General features: G+C 41.4%; 1 protein-coding gene across 1 annotated transcript; it reads right to left on the reverse strand.

Moving 5' to 3' along the window:
* Positions 1 to 1,911: 1,911 nt before the first annotated feature.
* LOC137268127 (uncharacterized transporter slc-17.2-like) lies at positions 1,912 to 15,011 on the reverse strand. Its single transcript, XM_067802651.1, has 11 exons — positions 14,882 to 15,011; positions 13,521 to 13,669; positions 12,086 to 12,319; positions 10,335 to 10,422; positions 9,815 to 9,910; positions 8,524 to 8,648; positions 6,834 to 6,983; positions 6,314 to 6,446; positions 4,346 to 4,496; positions 3,454 to 3,544; positions 1,912 to 2,901 (listed from the first exon to the last, which is right to left on the reverse strand). The coding sequence occupies exons 1-11, from the start codon at positions 14,937 to 14,939 to the stop codon at positions 2,674 to 2,676; spliced, it is 1,503 nt and encodes a 500-aa protein (XP_067658752.1). The 5' UTR covers positions 14,940 to 15,011; the 3' UTR covers positions 1,912 to 2,673.
* Positions 15,012 to 15,383: the final 372 nt, after the last annotated feature.

Genomic DNA, 15,383 nt, shown 5'->3' on the forward strand with positions numbered 1-15,383 from the left:
CATAGTTGTATGCCTACTGTATCCCAACTATCGCAGTTATACATATGACGAGAAGGACGCTGATATTTTCAGTGTCATCGCAAGCGTTTGAGTCATACCTGAATCGGCATCTTGGATGACGCAGCACGGTGATAAAGGTGAGATCTGACCTGGTTTGGACTAACGCTCCGCGTGACTGTACATTGTAATCACACGAATGTCTGAAACAGTAATCTGACTGGATGGGCGGTAATAATAATGCTATTTTTGCGTCTAGGATCCAACACGATATTCCATTGCGTTACATTATCACCCTGACGGAATTGTACTTTCAAAGTAGCTACTAAGCGCGACCGCCTAGGTACAGCCATCCGTTTCTCAGGTACCCATTTTAAACAGCAGGGTGGACTGAGTGCAATGTGGACGAAGTGCCTTGCCCAGGGGCACAACGCAGTATGAGACCCAGGTTACAAATGTTTGGCCCCGGTCTGCACCGGGATTCAAACGCGGACCTTTGGCGTGAGAGGCAAGCATGCTAACTACTACACCACTGTGCTCCACTGAAGGCGTCGTGCAGGCACACTGATGATGCTATCCATAGTTGTTTTCGTGACCTAAAAGTTTTTCAAGTGATATAATACACCTGCAAAGTCATCGTTAATGTCACTATAAATATTTTCAATGATATTTCCATCTTATCTGGAAGCCAGTCACGGAAAGCACAACTTCTCAAATATATTCAATAATCTGAACATTGTAATTAAAGCACAATATGTGCTTCACCTGTGCTATTAGTCTGCCATACATTGTATTTAAAGCACGATATGTGCTCAGATGTGTTATTCGTCTGCCATACAGGCATTGTATTTAAAGCACAATATGTGCTCACATGTGTTATTAGTCTGCCATACAGACCTTGAAGCAAATAGTTGACTTGGGCTTGACGTCACATCGGCATTACTCCAGCAATAAAGTGACGAGATCAAATTGAAACAAATATACCCAGTATACTATACTGTACTATACCCAGTGTATGAAACTACTACAAAAAGAAAGGAAGCCCACAGGCCTGATAACTAAAAATGTTGCCAGCCCTGTTAACATGTAACCAGCTCTGTATTAAATATAGGAAATTTAGATATGGTGTTAAAAGAAAGTAATTAATGAATTACTTGTAGTGAGGAAAACTTAAACATGTGCAAAAGCAAATTTAATGAAACCATATTTTGGTGGGCACTGTTACTTCATTTGGTGTCACTGCCATCACCGAAAAAGATATTTTTTATTGGTTGAAAATATTCTCTAGACCAATCACGTTTAGTGTTAGATTAATCGGTAGGTTGATCTGTGGAAGTTACAATTTCATTGATCATGAACTATACAGACATCATCTAGCTGCCACAATGGTAAATTCTTTTAGAAATATTTTTAGTAGTTAATGACATGGTCAAATATATACCCTTGGAAAATGTATTGACGCACAGGACCGGCTATGAAATAAAATTGTAAGCCCGCATATTACTAGCAGGCAGCGGGTCGCCGGGCTGACACTATTTCATACAACGAGCATACCCAGTGCAGATCATGCAAGTCTAGAATGTGTGCCAAGTCTTTTCTTGATGCAAAATATGTTCATTTCAGTGTCAAGCTGTTTGTCTAATGAGTTATATCAACACAAGAAACCCAGAGCCTCAAAAAGTTATTCATCGTTGCTCATTTGAGTGTCATGATATTAAGTAATTAGAATTCAAATGTGCACGATAGTTGAGGTATAGAGTATATATTGGTTTCACGTTCAAGACACGCCGGTGTTTAGGTCTGCGATTATCTACCTTTGGGGTTATCGTCTTCCGCGTCTGTATTTATTATAGCATAATTATCAATGAACTCATTGTACTTTGTCCTTTTTCGAAATATTTGAACAGTACTTCAGCAGTAAAAAATGGTTTAATTCCTGGCCATGGAAATGTTAATGAATGATATTGAAACTTAGTAGTACTGAGACACTACTTCAGAAATACTGTATGTGTGAAAAGGTGAATGCATAAATTGAATGACAGTTGTTCACAAATGCCTGTTTTCTGAAGGAGCAGCTATTTCGAGGGTCGATGAAATGCAATGGACATTCTGTTTATCAATGAAATCTGTTGAATGACTTGTTAATTACATCTGATTGTACAGCATGTAATTTACACCATTTGTTTTGACTTTTGTAAAGCCTGACCCATATGTTACATTATACTTTGTCAATTGTCACCAGGCAGAGACGCGGTGATATCTGTGATTAAAATCCAAACATGTTTCGGGCCTGTAAACCCTATATTCATTTGTGATGGAATGCATTCTCTCCTCTGATCCAAATAAGTTAAAATGGAAGTAAACACACAAAATTAATCCATAAAACACATACATGTATTCTTATTGACAGTCAGCTCGATTATAATGGCGGAGATGAGAAAAAGGCCAAGCGTGGTTATTGCATTATACGGATGGATGCTTCTTTCATCTGTCACAAGGAAAATATCGAGCCTCGGATAATCCCTACAATTCAGTGTAAAATTGTACACATTTTCTGTATTAACGAATCCTTGATTCGAGTCATTTTCATTTTACAGATTGCGGTCTAGCGTTAACGCCTGCCTGTTGCGTGGTTTATTTCCCCACGTATATTCTATTCTGTCAGGCTGAAAACGATTACAGTTGATTTGACGTATCTGTAATTTCCTTCTTAGTGTCATCGCTATCAAGCGCTTTGCTGGAAACGCTGGGAACTTCCTGCGCCTTCACCTCCACGTCCACATCCACTTGGTCCATGGCCCAGGGTTGCACCTCCCCACGGGCCAGGGTTCCGAACACCAAAGTTCCCAGAGCACAGAATCCTGCACACACGTAGAACACGTTCCGCCATTCTTCCTGGGTTTTCTGTGGACAGAGACCAGGTTCGAGTGAATGAGTGGACATGGGCCAGTTTTGTGGGTGTTGTAATAAATATACTCTGCAAAAACCAGAAATATCTGTCTGCTTCCTGGTGACTGTGAATCAAATTAATACTGATCATGACTTTATCATGTCTGCATGCATCAGTAGTGATTTGTGGGGGTAGAATAAAGTACACCAAAGAATATCGAAAACATGGATGAAACGCAAAAACGGAACACAGGGTATGACCACAACAACGTTGGAAACGTGTTTGTTTCTGGTAACGCCACGTATTTTGCGTCTTTGTACAGACGAAAGACGTCGTTTGGGTCGTTCTGCTGAAACGTGCATACAAGAAGTAAACAGGTTTGGTGGCGAGATTGTAAGGCTGTGGGCTACCAGCTCCCATGCTGGTTGAACAGTCTAGGTGTACATTCCAATTTGTTGTGGGAATTTACCCAGTTAGAACTGGTCCTTTGTCGAACGAGACGACATTATGGATCCAGGGTCAGCGTCGTTGTCTAGAAGCCTAACCGTAACCAATATTTCACTTACGTTTGGAGTAAGGGCACCTGCTAGCAGTGGGGCCACCATCCCAGGGACTGTCGCAGCCGCGTTGTCAAGCCCGAACAATATACCAGCGTATCTGTAAGATAATCCCAGGCACTGATATTCTGATGCCCATGCTCATGCATGCTTACAACATAGACTGACGCACAGAAGTAAGTACACATGGATGTCACTTGTAGGTTGCAAACAAAATACTTTTCAAAACATTTACGTTGATTTTGCAAAACTTGTTCCAAAGCAACAGGTATGTACATTCTTTTACTAGATGAAAATGGCACATGGAACATTCCCGTTCGGTTTTCGTAACAAACATACGGAAAGTATGAAATGGCGTAAGATATACCAGTTTCGTTCTTGGTGAAACAAGAAGAAAGACTTACCAATCGCATATGTGTTTTTATATATTTTTATTTTGTGTTTCAGTGGGGTGGGGTATCCTAATCCAAGCAGCGCAAGGCACCATTTGACAACCTGGTGTTTCGGAGCGTACACACCATGTAGTGGACATGGGCCAATTCGTGGGTGTTGTAAGAATAGCGATTACTTAAAGAGATATGGTCCGGCTAAATACGTCACTGAAAACACTGGATCAAAGTCAAATATGTTTGCCATGGAAACAGGAAACAAATTCATACTGGTAAAATTCCCAAATAGATAAAGACACCACTGCAGCCCTTGGTTTATACACACACCCCAAAACGTTTCCATACAAATCGAGAAAAAAAGGCGCCACTATAGATTCTGTGTGATATATTTGTTTCAAAAGGAGTGAACGTTTTTTTAGTTATTGCTCCAGAAACGAAATTATTACGGACGTACAGGCGGGAGGATAGACAGACTGCAACGTTTCCAGTGTTTAATAAACAAAACATCGTACCTTGGAGCGAAGTCGACAGTGTTGACCACATAGCCAGCCGACGCAAATCCAACAAAAAACATTGCTATAGTCAACAGAACTATGGCAACATAGCGGTGTTCAACACTCACGAACCCTGTCCCGATCAGACAAGCAGCTGCTCCAATGAAAGCTAAACAAGAACATAATGTTGTGCATAAAATGTCACATATTAATAAATCACAAAACAAGTCCAATATTACCGAAAAACAACTCGTGTGATTGGGTTTGTTTTTTTGGGGTTTTTTTTATTTTGTTTGTTTTTGGGGGAAGTCAGCGATCGTACCCACTCAGACTACGCGTTTTCCACAATAATCGCAATCAAACAACATTTAGTTTATATGTATTTTGTGTATTTCTCTTACGAGTCATTCCAAGATTATCAATGTTCTACGTCCGCGCCCTTTTAATATCGCCATGTTGCTAACAGGCGTCAATGACCAGGCAACACGACGCACATGTAGAGGCTGCTAAAATCTCTGCCGGTCATGTGTTATTTTTACAAAGTCCGAATCTGTGTTGCATTCCATGACAGACATGGCCGTGTCTAGCAACGTCACCATGAACGTGACGCCCGTGTCAACACCTGATTTTGCGGTGGATCGATAATGGTGTTGGGGCTTCACCATAACCTACTCAAGCTACTGGACACATATAGGTTATCACAGCGAGAAATTTGTGTCAACGTCATCTTTGACGTCGTCGTCGCCGTAGTAGTAGTAGTAGTAGTAGTAGCAGCGGTAGTAGTAGTAGTAGTAGCAGCAGCAGCTGTAGTAGTAGTAGTAGTAGTAGTAGCAGCAGCAGCAGCAGCGGTAGTAGTAGTAGTAGTAGTAGTAGCAGCAGCAGCGGTAGTAGTAGTAGTAGCAGCAGCGGTAGTAGTAGTAATAGTAGTAGTAGCAGCAGCAGCAGCAGCGGTAGTAGTAGTAGTAGCAGCAGCAGCAGCGGTAGTAGTAGTAGTAGTAGTAGTAGTAATAGTAGCAGCAGCAGCAGCGGTAGTAGTAGTAGTAGTAGTAGTGGTAGTAGTAGTAGCAGCAGCAGCAGCGGCAGCAGTAGTAGTAGTAGTAGCAGTAGTAGTAGTAGCAGTAGTAGTAGTAGTAGTAGTAGTAGCAGCAGCAGCAGCAGCAGCAGCAGCAGCAGCAGCAGCAGTAGTAGTAGTAGATGCTACTGGTATGGTTGAGGAAAAAAGGTTTGAATCTGTTGAAAAACAGAAATCGTCTGCGACAAAATCAAATTCATGAAAAGTGTTTTTAAGGAAGAGAATTAAGTTCCTTTTGTTAAACAAGCAGATAACATCAATGTAAAACCAAACGCTGGAAAAGTCGTATCTTTTAGGATCTGTCAGACGCAGTGAAAGTTGTTTTCCAGTAATTAGTATGACACCTCCTACCCGCTGCTTCAGTACTGACAATATGATGTAATGGACGGTGACAAGTAGTCTGTCTCACAGTTTCTGAACCACATTATCTTCCCTACTGCCAGGTCCTTTCTGTAATGCTAAAGCCTCAATCAAGCAAGTTAGATTTCCTAAGGATTAGGATCTCAAGTCTAGCTTGGGGCTTCTTTTCAATTTATATGGGTTAGTTTATTGCTATCAAAATTATACATATTCAGAGACTAAGCATTAGTCTAGGTGTCAAGCACTGGAGTTCAGGGTGGTCATGATATGCGGTATGAGTTGTGAGGCCGGGTATCTCAGCCCGTATGAACCTATATTGTTAAAATAAAATGAATATGAAATTAATCAAGACCCAACGAGACAATTTACATTTCCGAATCACCGCCACAACAGCTTACGTCCAACACAAACATGCACAGCCATAAACAGGTAGTCTGTCTCACATTATCTTCCCTACTTCCAAGCCCTTTCTGCAAACGTCTATGTCCAACACAAACATGTACAGCTATTAACACGAAGACATTGTCTGATATTGTAGAGTTATCACCACAAACCGATTGCCTGGAAGATCCTCCTGGTGGCCGTGGTGGTGAGGTATTTCCTTGACCGGAAGTAGTCTGCCACCTGTCCAGCCAACATACCGGACACGGCCTGGCTCAGGTAAGGAATGGACGACAACAAGCCGTTCTTGAGAAGAAAGTCAAACGAGTGCTATTCGCGTTATCCATGATGGATACAATGCACACATCTTGCATAGAGTAATACTTAAATATGTCTCGATTTAGCAATATTCTTTCAGTAACGAGTTCATTATACCACAATGCAGAATCGACTTAGGATTTTCGCAGTGACAAGTAAACACTTTATTCACACAAGAAATCCAGCCCCGTCAGCCGTTAGGATTTCAGAGCAACAAAGAGCTATATTGAGGTTGATCTTTTGCGATGATCAATGATCGCAATCTAGCCCTCTCAGCCGTTAGGATTTCAGAGCAACAAAGAGTTTTATTAAGGTTGATCTTGTGCTATGATCAATGATCTCTGTTTCAAGTGGCAAGTGCAGTTAGATACATACCTCGGCAATGTCGAAATCCAGAACTTCTTTAAGGAAGGTAGGTATGTTGGTCAACAGCGTGTACGTTATCCAGTTGGAACACACTTGTGCAGTAAGACACGCCCACGTCGCCGGGGACTTCAGCAAGGCTGCCCACGGTGTCGAGAACTTCTGTATAACACAGTTGTTAGGTCATGTGAAAATTGAAGGAAGCATCACTCGAGTCACTGGAAGTGGGATCAGTTCGGCCTTTCGGGGCTCGTTCATTGGTTTCTCCGACTTAAATAATATTCTAGTTGATGGATAATGGCTGCATAATTTTGCAAAACGAACTCTGATTGGATCAGTTTTTTTATGCATATTCATAATTACTCTTTGTGGTCACGCTATTGCTCTTGCCATTGATTCAAAGTAATAAAAACACTGCTGGTTTAATAACCACTCGGCTGCCTCGCCGCCCCTGGACACTATATAAGTAATGAAACCGATGACTGATAGCCAGAACACCTATCCCTGTCATTGCAGGCTGAGGCAGGCGCATAGCAAGCCAGTTGTTTTCGTGTTCGCTCGACAGGTTGCAAAGCTTTACACTGAGATATAATCGACGGCTTGCTCAACGTTTGTCCTCAAAATCATGTGTAATTCCGGGGTGTTTGTATTATGGTACCTTAGACTCTGACAGAGAAATGCGATACATATGTCAATAATAACATGGTAAAAGTCAAACATTTCACTTGAATCTTTTGATTCCGAAAGTAGAATCAAACTCGTACTTCCTAGCTCTTCTTCTGGCATCAGCAGGTTCTATTGATTTCGTTATTACAGAATCAGCTGCAACAATTTATTCCAGTATATGAAATGGTTTGGGAGCATTTACACTAAAATATAACTACAAAGAGTTCGTTCATTGAAAAAATAGTCTAACCAAAGCCAGAATCATTTGTGAGTTTAGTAGAGTCCGCAGACCCCGTGAAAAATGAAAATTGCACAGGGTTCCAACTGAATGTAATCGTACTTTTTCAAATGAGGTTGCCTTCCTGTGGCTGAATGTTTGTCTAGCGTATGGAAGAGGAAGGAAATTATTGTATGTACAACTGCAGTGCAAACACGCGAAACCAATGGAAGTCATGGGTCTAAGGGAGTGGATTATGTAATATGCCTGTCCAAATCTAATCCATACGCCCTTTCGGGATTCGACGGGAGATAACTCTAAATGCCGGAAGTGATCACGAAAGTAGACAATGGATGTCAGATGGCATAGTCGTGATAGGCGACTTCATGTTGCACAGGGTCTTGTAAGTGATCAAATGTCCATGGGGTAACTTGTAATGGTGTAAGATTGCAGTTTCTGTATCCTGAATATACTACCCGTGTCGATCTTTCTTTCAGAATCACAGCAGAGAACACAAGTTTTTACTACCTGCACCCATGCGGAGTAATGAACCAGGCTAGCTATTCTCGAAACGTCCGTAGCCCTTGGAACTTCTTAAGCCCATTCTTAACACATTGGCTACGATCAAAGTTAAGAATTCTTAGGGCTACGAACGTTTCGAGAATACGGTCCCTGATTCTGACGTATGATAAGAAAACGCTTGGGTCTATCATCCTTACAGTTAATCGTTCGTTCCTAAGTCCCGTAAATCAGAGGTCTATAAACAACTCTGTTAAGCAAGTATATAACCTATTTAAATAATGTAGCCATGGGCGATACCTCTTGTTTTTCCCCAATACTGGAGATAATGTAGTTCCTCTCTCTCTTTGAGATACGGGTGTGTTCAGCAGGCGAGCTGGCGACCGTTATATACCATAGTGCGCACCATAGCAGCGATATGCCACCTGTAGACAGGAGATAAAACAGACTGTGTTAGAAAGTGTCTGGTATCAATTTGCATTCGGAAGGTTGGTGTGATGCAAGAGTTGGTATGATGTTTTGATTACGATCAGCGTTTTTCATTGAGCATTTTATGTTTAATAGTTTTCAAGTTAGACTGCAATTCATTCGTCTACTTTGAGCCAATAGTGATTTGGATAGTTTAGTTCAACCATGCTTTGACTCTATTGTTTACAGACGGCGTACAGCTGTAATACTGCCGGATTGGGCGTGCGTCTAACAAACACTTACTGTGAATGTAGTCACTTACTCTGAATTATACAATCAACGAGAATTGTTTACGGGTTTTGTCGTTTTTGTTCTCCTAACCAATCCACAGTACAGCATCTGTTTGAGTGAGTGCGTGAGTTAAGTTTTACGCCGCACTCCGCAATATTCCAGCTATATGGCGACAGTCTGTAAAAAAACGTGTCTGGACCAGACAATCCAGTGACCAACAACATGAGCATCGATCTGCGCAATTGGGAACCGATGACATGTGTCAACCAAGTCAGCGAGCCTGACCACCCGATCCCGTTAGTCGCCTCTTACGACAAGCATGGTCGCCTTTCATGGCCATGGGTTTCTGAAGGTCTATTCTACCCCGGGCCTTCACGGGTCGCATCTGTTTGAAGTATTATAACTTTGGTTTTTTCGTTGTTTAACGCCGCACTTGAGACGGGACTACGCCTTCCAGCATGAACATGGTCTATCTACACAATTGGGAGACGGTGACATGTGCAGACAACCCAGTGACCAACAACATGAGCATCGATCTACGCAATTGGGAGACGGTGACATGTGCAAACCAAGTCAGCGAGCTTGACCACCCGATCCCGTTGTCGCCTCTTGCGACAAGCATGGGTTGCTTGTTCACAGGTTTGAAATATACCTTAATAAGTCGATACTGTTTTCAAGGGACTACATTATTAACAATGGTTCATGGAGAAAATGGGCGGTTATCAGGAACACTAAGCTACAAAATATATCTCATATGAAGAGCACTTCAATTTGCAATTCGCATAATTGTAAAGGAGATGGTTGGCAATTTTAAAATACTTTTCCGGAATATTCGTTTGAACTGAAAATGGATCTGTTCACATTTTAATAAGAAAATGTTTCTAGGAATTACCTGTCACATAGAAGATAGATCCCCAGCCATTGTCGAAGCCATATATGCACATGAACCCCGATATAGCGAACGTTGCTATACTGCCAAACTGAGTTCCTGGAAATGACAATATGGCATAAGGAAACAGGCGTCTGATTCTGTCTGTGTCAAGTCGTCCAAACAGTGCGATAACAAGACTGACAGTGTTGAAATATGTAGTTTTATTTTTTATAAAATTACTGTAAACATTGCTGTTGTCACAAATTTGTCTCCTTGTTTTGAATTATTTTTCTTATAAACCTGACACTATGTTTTGGTATAATTCTTCAAGTAACCATTTTACCTACAGATTCCACATTTTAGTTTTGAGGAAATTTCCCAGTTCACCTCGACGTTAGGAAACACGTCGTAACAGTGGATACAGTGAGCATTGTTGTGCTTGGTTTCTACAGGCGACGTCGCTATAAGGTCATTTCTGTGATTCTATACATATGCGCATAAAATCTGTGAAAATCATTATGAACTTTTAAATCTGATTTACCTGAATAACAGACAGCAGTGAGTTTTGTCCTCTCTAATGGCGGCGCCCATCTGCCCCACATGGTTTGTAGACTGGGGAAGTAGACTCCCTGAGGAGAGTAAAATTTATATTTATTTACATGAAATAGTAAATATGACGTTGATCAGCTGAGAAAGGTGAGCAAACATCACCTGAATGTTTCTACTGACAGGTAGCAACCGCATTACTTCATCATTCAACGACAGTGAAATCTGCCAACACCGGCACCTGTCAAAACCGACACATTGTCAAAACCGGCACATTGTCAAAACCGGCACACTGCCAACACCGGCACCTGTCAAAACCGACACACTGTCAAAACCGGCTTACCATTTTGCCTCTGTCTAATCCGGCACCTTTATTCCGTATCCTGATACAGACCTAATAATCTCATATTCAAAATGATAAAAATACAGGAATGTTACAACGAGTTGTTTAAAGTTTTGACAAATTTCCACTGACATGATAAAAGATCATATGCTCATTACCAGTCATGCATTGTGTACAGTGAACTGCTGTAGAAGACCGGATAGTTATAATTATACCCAAATAAAATGCTTTGTAATATCCCAATTTAAAAACGTATGTTATATTGGATTTACAAAATTGATCAAATACAAATGATGAAGACGAGGAAGAAACAGATGATGAAGAGAAAGTAAGGGAAAATGTGACAGTTTATTCCATTCCTTTGGAAATGTTTCATCTGTATGGATATATGTTACTCAGGCCCCCCTAAGTAATTGAAGGAATTACAGCAAATTTGAAGGAATTGCATCTCAAATGTAAACAAACGCAGCCCTCTCGCGAAACAATTGCAGCCATATCGGCAATTTAGCGGTAATAACTGAAACACATCGGCCATATCGGAAGCAATGTCGGTAATACTTGAAACACACTCGGCCGTCTTCGGAGATTTTTCGGCTCACATCCGTCATTTGTCGGTCGCGAACGGAAACTCACGCAGCAAAACATGGCGTCGTTCGAAGAAGCACAAGTCTCGGTGAGTTTTGTTTTTAGTTCCTACTATTACATTTTTATACTTATCCATCTTTGACCACCCGTGTTGAATGCGTTTAGGTATGAGGTGTTGTCGGGGCTATAGCTTATGTTTTTAGGAAAAGACTGTCACTGCAGAAGAGTGTCACAAGTCATGCCCCTGGAGGTTGTTTACATCTGAACCTCCAGGGGCATGACTTGTGACACTCTTCCGCAGTGTTTTTTGGGGTAACACTTTCTTGGTAAGGTACAGATTCATGTATCTTTATATACTGAGTAACACTTAGGAATCGAACCCACACTCTCATAGAAAGTACACAATGTCAGCGGTCTAACCCCTCAGCCACCGCGGCTTCCATGACAATGGAATAAAGGATAACACTGCTGGAATTCTGTCGACTAGTGTATGTTTAGGTTCTTTAATTAATAGTGTTGACCATGATAACTGTGTTTGATATTCCACTGCGCCATTCCAACATCCTTAGTAATTAGTGCCAGAAATGTGACACTAACGAGTTATTTTCAATTTTCAAGTTATTTTTGGATTTGTTGTTGTTGTTGTTGTTGTTGTTGTTTGTTGTTGTTGTTGTTGTTGTTTTGGTTTGGGGTTTTTTGTTGTTGTTGTTTTGGTTTGTTTGGTTTTTTTGGTTTTTGGTGGGTTTTTTTTGGGTTTTTTTGGTTTTTTTGCTGTACCATACATGCATATATGTAGTTTGAAAAAATAATTTCTATACCTGAGACACTCCAAGAATCACACGCAGCACATACACCAGGTAGATGGAAGTCCGGGCGCCGACTGGTAGAAGCAGTGAGACGATCGAGCCAGTGAGCATCCCAATAAACATGACGTACTTTCCGCCATATCTACTGGCAAGTATTCCCGCGGGAATCTGTGTTATTATGTAACCATAGAAATACGCGCTGAGAATTCCCGACTGCTCTCCCTTGGTCCAGTAGAACTCGGCACGCTGCAGATGTAAGGTGTAAATAAAGTACATGTACATAGAATCTGCATGCTAGCTGACAAATCCCAGCCGGAGATGTGAGTGAGTGAGTGAGTTGGGATTTACGCCGGTTTTAGCAATATTCCAACTGTATTTTTTGACATTAGTAATTCTCATATAGCATATGGACCCGATGCAGGACAAAGCCATACACGTGTGTGTAGTGTCATCACTGATTTCCAGTGATTCATTCGCACTGATGGTAAAAATAGCACGATGACGTGGGTCTGTGGGGATGGAGCAGTACTAAACACGTTGTTCTTGCTTCACAATATACAGTTAAAAATGGAACCGCTAAGAACAATGTGTTGTGCAAGAAACAATACCTGTGATGTTGTGCTGCTTGGGTGTGCCTCTGAACACTTTCGTCGTGGGATTAAGTACCGATTTTGCCCCAATTATGTGTCTAGTTTTTTTCAGCACCAGAGGTTTGACCACTGTCTAAATTGTCTGATACTTATATCACTTCAAGCTTTGGTACCACATAAGACCCGTGAAGGTCACGGGTAGAATAGGCCTTCAGCAACCCATGCTTGATATAAAAGGCGACTATGCTTGTCGTGAGAGGTGATTAACGGGATGGGGTGGTCAGCCTCGCTGACTTGGTTGACACATGTCATCGGTTCCCAACTGCTTATGCTGTTGATCACTGGATTGTCTGGTCCACACTCGATTATTTACAGACCGCCGCCATATAACTGGAATATTGCTGAGTGCATCGTAACACTAAACTCACTCATTCACTGGTACCACATAAAGAAACAACGGTAACATATATAGTTAAACAGAAACAGTAACTTTGAGTACTGTTCAAAGAGGCATTAAACAAAATTCACTATTTGGAGGCATTTCTCAAGGAATAGAAGACAAACACTTTTGAAATGAAAAATGCTACCTTCTTTGTACCTAGCAAACTGGCGAACAACGGAAGATTCCCCCAAAATAACGTAAATATTTTGAAAAGTGTTTTGCTAGTTATTAACAACACCATGAGTGGAAACAATCTAACAAATCACGAGATGTGCAGTTTCTTTTTCTCTTCAGTATATTTCCAGACAAATCTTGAATAAGTAATCTAATATGACAGAGAGCTTTCAGAGTTTTTTATCAAGAATAATGAAGTCTGTGAGTGATAGTGTGAGCGCCGAACCAAGGTGGTAGTTACCTCCGATACCGATGTCGTGACATTGGAGTCGGTGTCGTTGACCATGCACACGATTGCGACGCTGAGGTTGGCACGTGCAGCGTATAGAATGCTGCCCCCGAGCAAACCTACGTACGACAGCAGCCATCGTTGAGAGAACATGCACGACACTGCAGGGAAATACAAACACAAGTGCAGGATGTGAAGGAAAAGAGTACACATGACATATGCACATGCCAGCATATCATGTTCATCAGGTAGCCTAGTGGCTAAAAGGGTTCGCTCGTCACGCCGAAGACCCGGGTTCGATTCTGGGTACAATTCGTGAAGTCCAATACTCTGCCGTGATAATGCTAACATCGGCGCAAAATCACACCAACTCATATACTTACTGATTTCCAAGGTATTATTCTTATTATCACATGTCACCAAATGGTTCTCTTCCATGTGTTATAAAGTCAGTGTGAGGGAGCCGGTTGAACCATGATCTGACAATGTGGAGATTCCAAAAAGGTCAACTTCTCCACCGTTTGTCAAGATCGATAGTGATAATTAGATCTACTGTCATACTTTACTAATGTAATGTGTTCCCAGTTCATTCATTTTCGCAGGAGGCGACTAAAGAGGCAGAACTGTTTGTTGGTTCCCGAATTGTGTGCTAGAATATGTATATTTTAAGTGTACCTCCTTTCTCTAAACCCGAGAAGATTCGGGACAGATTCGGTCTTCAGGAACCAATGTTTGTCGTGTAAGAGGCGACTAACGGGATCGGGTGGTCAGGCTTGCTGGCCTTGTTGACAAGTGGCATCGTATCCCAATTGCGTAGATAGATGCTCATGTTTTTGATCACTGGATTGTTTGGTTCTGACTCGATTATTTACAGACAGCCGCCATGTAGCTGGAATATAGTACCTGACCAAGTCCGCGAGCATATCCATCCGATCCTGTTAGTCGCCTTTTACAACAAACATGGTTTCCATGACCAATTCTAACCTGAATTTTCACGGGCCCCTCTTCAGGGAGCAATGGTGCTCAATTAAATATGGTTTCGGAAGGAAGCACTGTTAAAAGTGAGAATATAGTTGAAACACAACATTTAAATATGTACCAACATTTCGATGCTGCTGACTAAATACCCTTATGAAGGTAACGGTTTCCGGGCGTTTAACGTTGGGGTATAAAACAAGGATAGGTATGCTCGCAGTTAGTATGTGGCTGAGCTAAGTTGGCATCTCACAGGGCGAAAAAAAAATACTTGCGCGCACTCTCACGCACGCACACACACAAACAAACAATTTGAATGCAACGTTAATTTGGACATTTCGACTGAAATCAAAATGACGACGTGATGTATATGTATATAAAGTATATATTATACCTACATGAAAATGCTCCAGGAGACTTCTCATCTTTGGCTTCGGGCTTCTCCTCGCTGGCCATTTTGTACGTAATAATACAGTATGTACATGTAAGTGGCAAAGCAGGGTCGGATCACTGTGGGTCCCCCGTTCTGAGAACAAACACGCTACGCCTGCATGTCAACATCTCTAGATACAATGATGTTTAAGATAATGCACAGATGTATGACACACTCAGGGTAACCCGGCCAATAAAAAATATATATGCCATCATAGACAACTTTTCTTTGAAATCTTAAGGACATATACAAAAGAAATACCCTGTAGCATGAAGAAATTTTGATGGTGTCTAACGCTGTGTACCTACATGCTCAAGGGTACATTTCATCTTGCCTTGCAGTTTGATTAATTGGAAATCCAGTTGGCTTGAACCATGGTGTGATTTTTCGGCAACATAGTTTGACACATAAATTGAAACAGACTGACCTTGGCCTGGTAATAAAAATACCGTGAAAGAAAAGAATTG

Source organism: Haliotis asinina, chromosome 16 (assembly GCF_037392515.1).
Source record: "Haliotis asinina isolate JCU_RB_2024 chromosome 16, JCU_Hal_asi_v2, whole genome shotgun sequence".
NCBI classification, from domain to species: domain Eukaryota; kingdom Metazoa; phylum Mollusca; class Gastropoda; order Lepetellida; family Haliotidae; genus Haliotis; species Haliotis asinina.

Excerpts from the sequence above, each read along its gene's own strand:
- LOC137268127 (XM_067802651.1), bottom strand. The coding sequence starts at position 14,939 with ATGGCCAGCGAGGAGAAGCCCGAAGCCAAAGATGAGAAGTCTCCTGGA. Across the intron at positions 6,984-8,523 it reads GTATTGGGGAAAAACAAGAG|AAGTTCTCGACACCGTGGGC; the intron begins GTATCGCCCATG and ends TGTGTTATACAG. Across the intron at positions 3,545-4,345 it reads ACTGTCGACTTCGCTCCAAG|ATACGCTGGTATATTGTTCG; the intron begins GTACGATGTTTT and ends ATTATCTTACAG.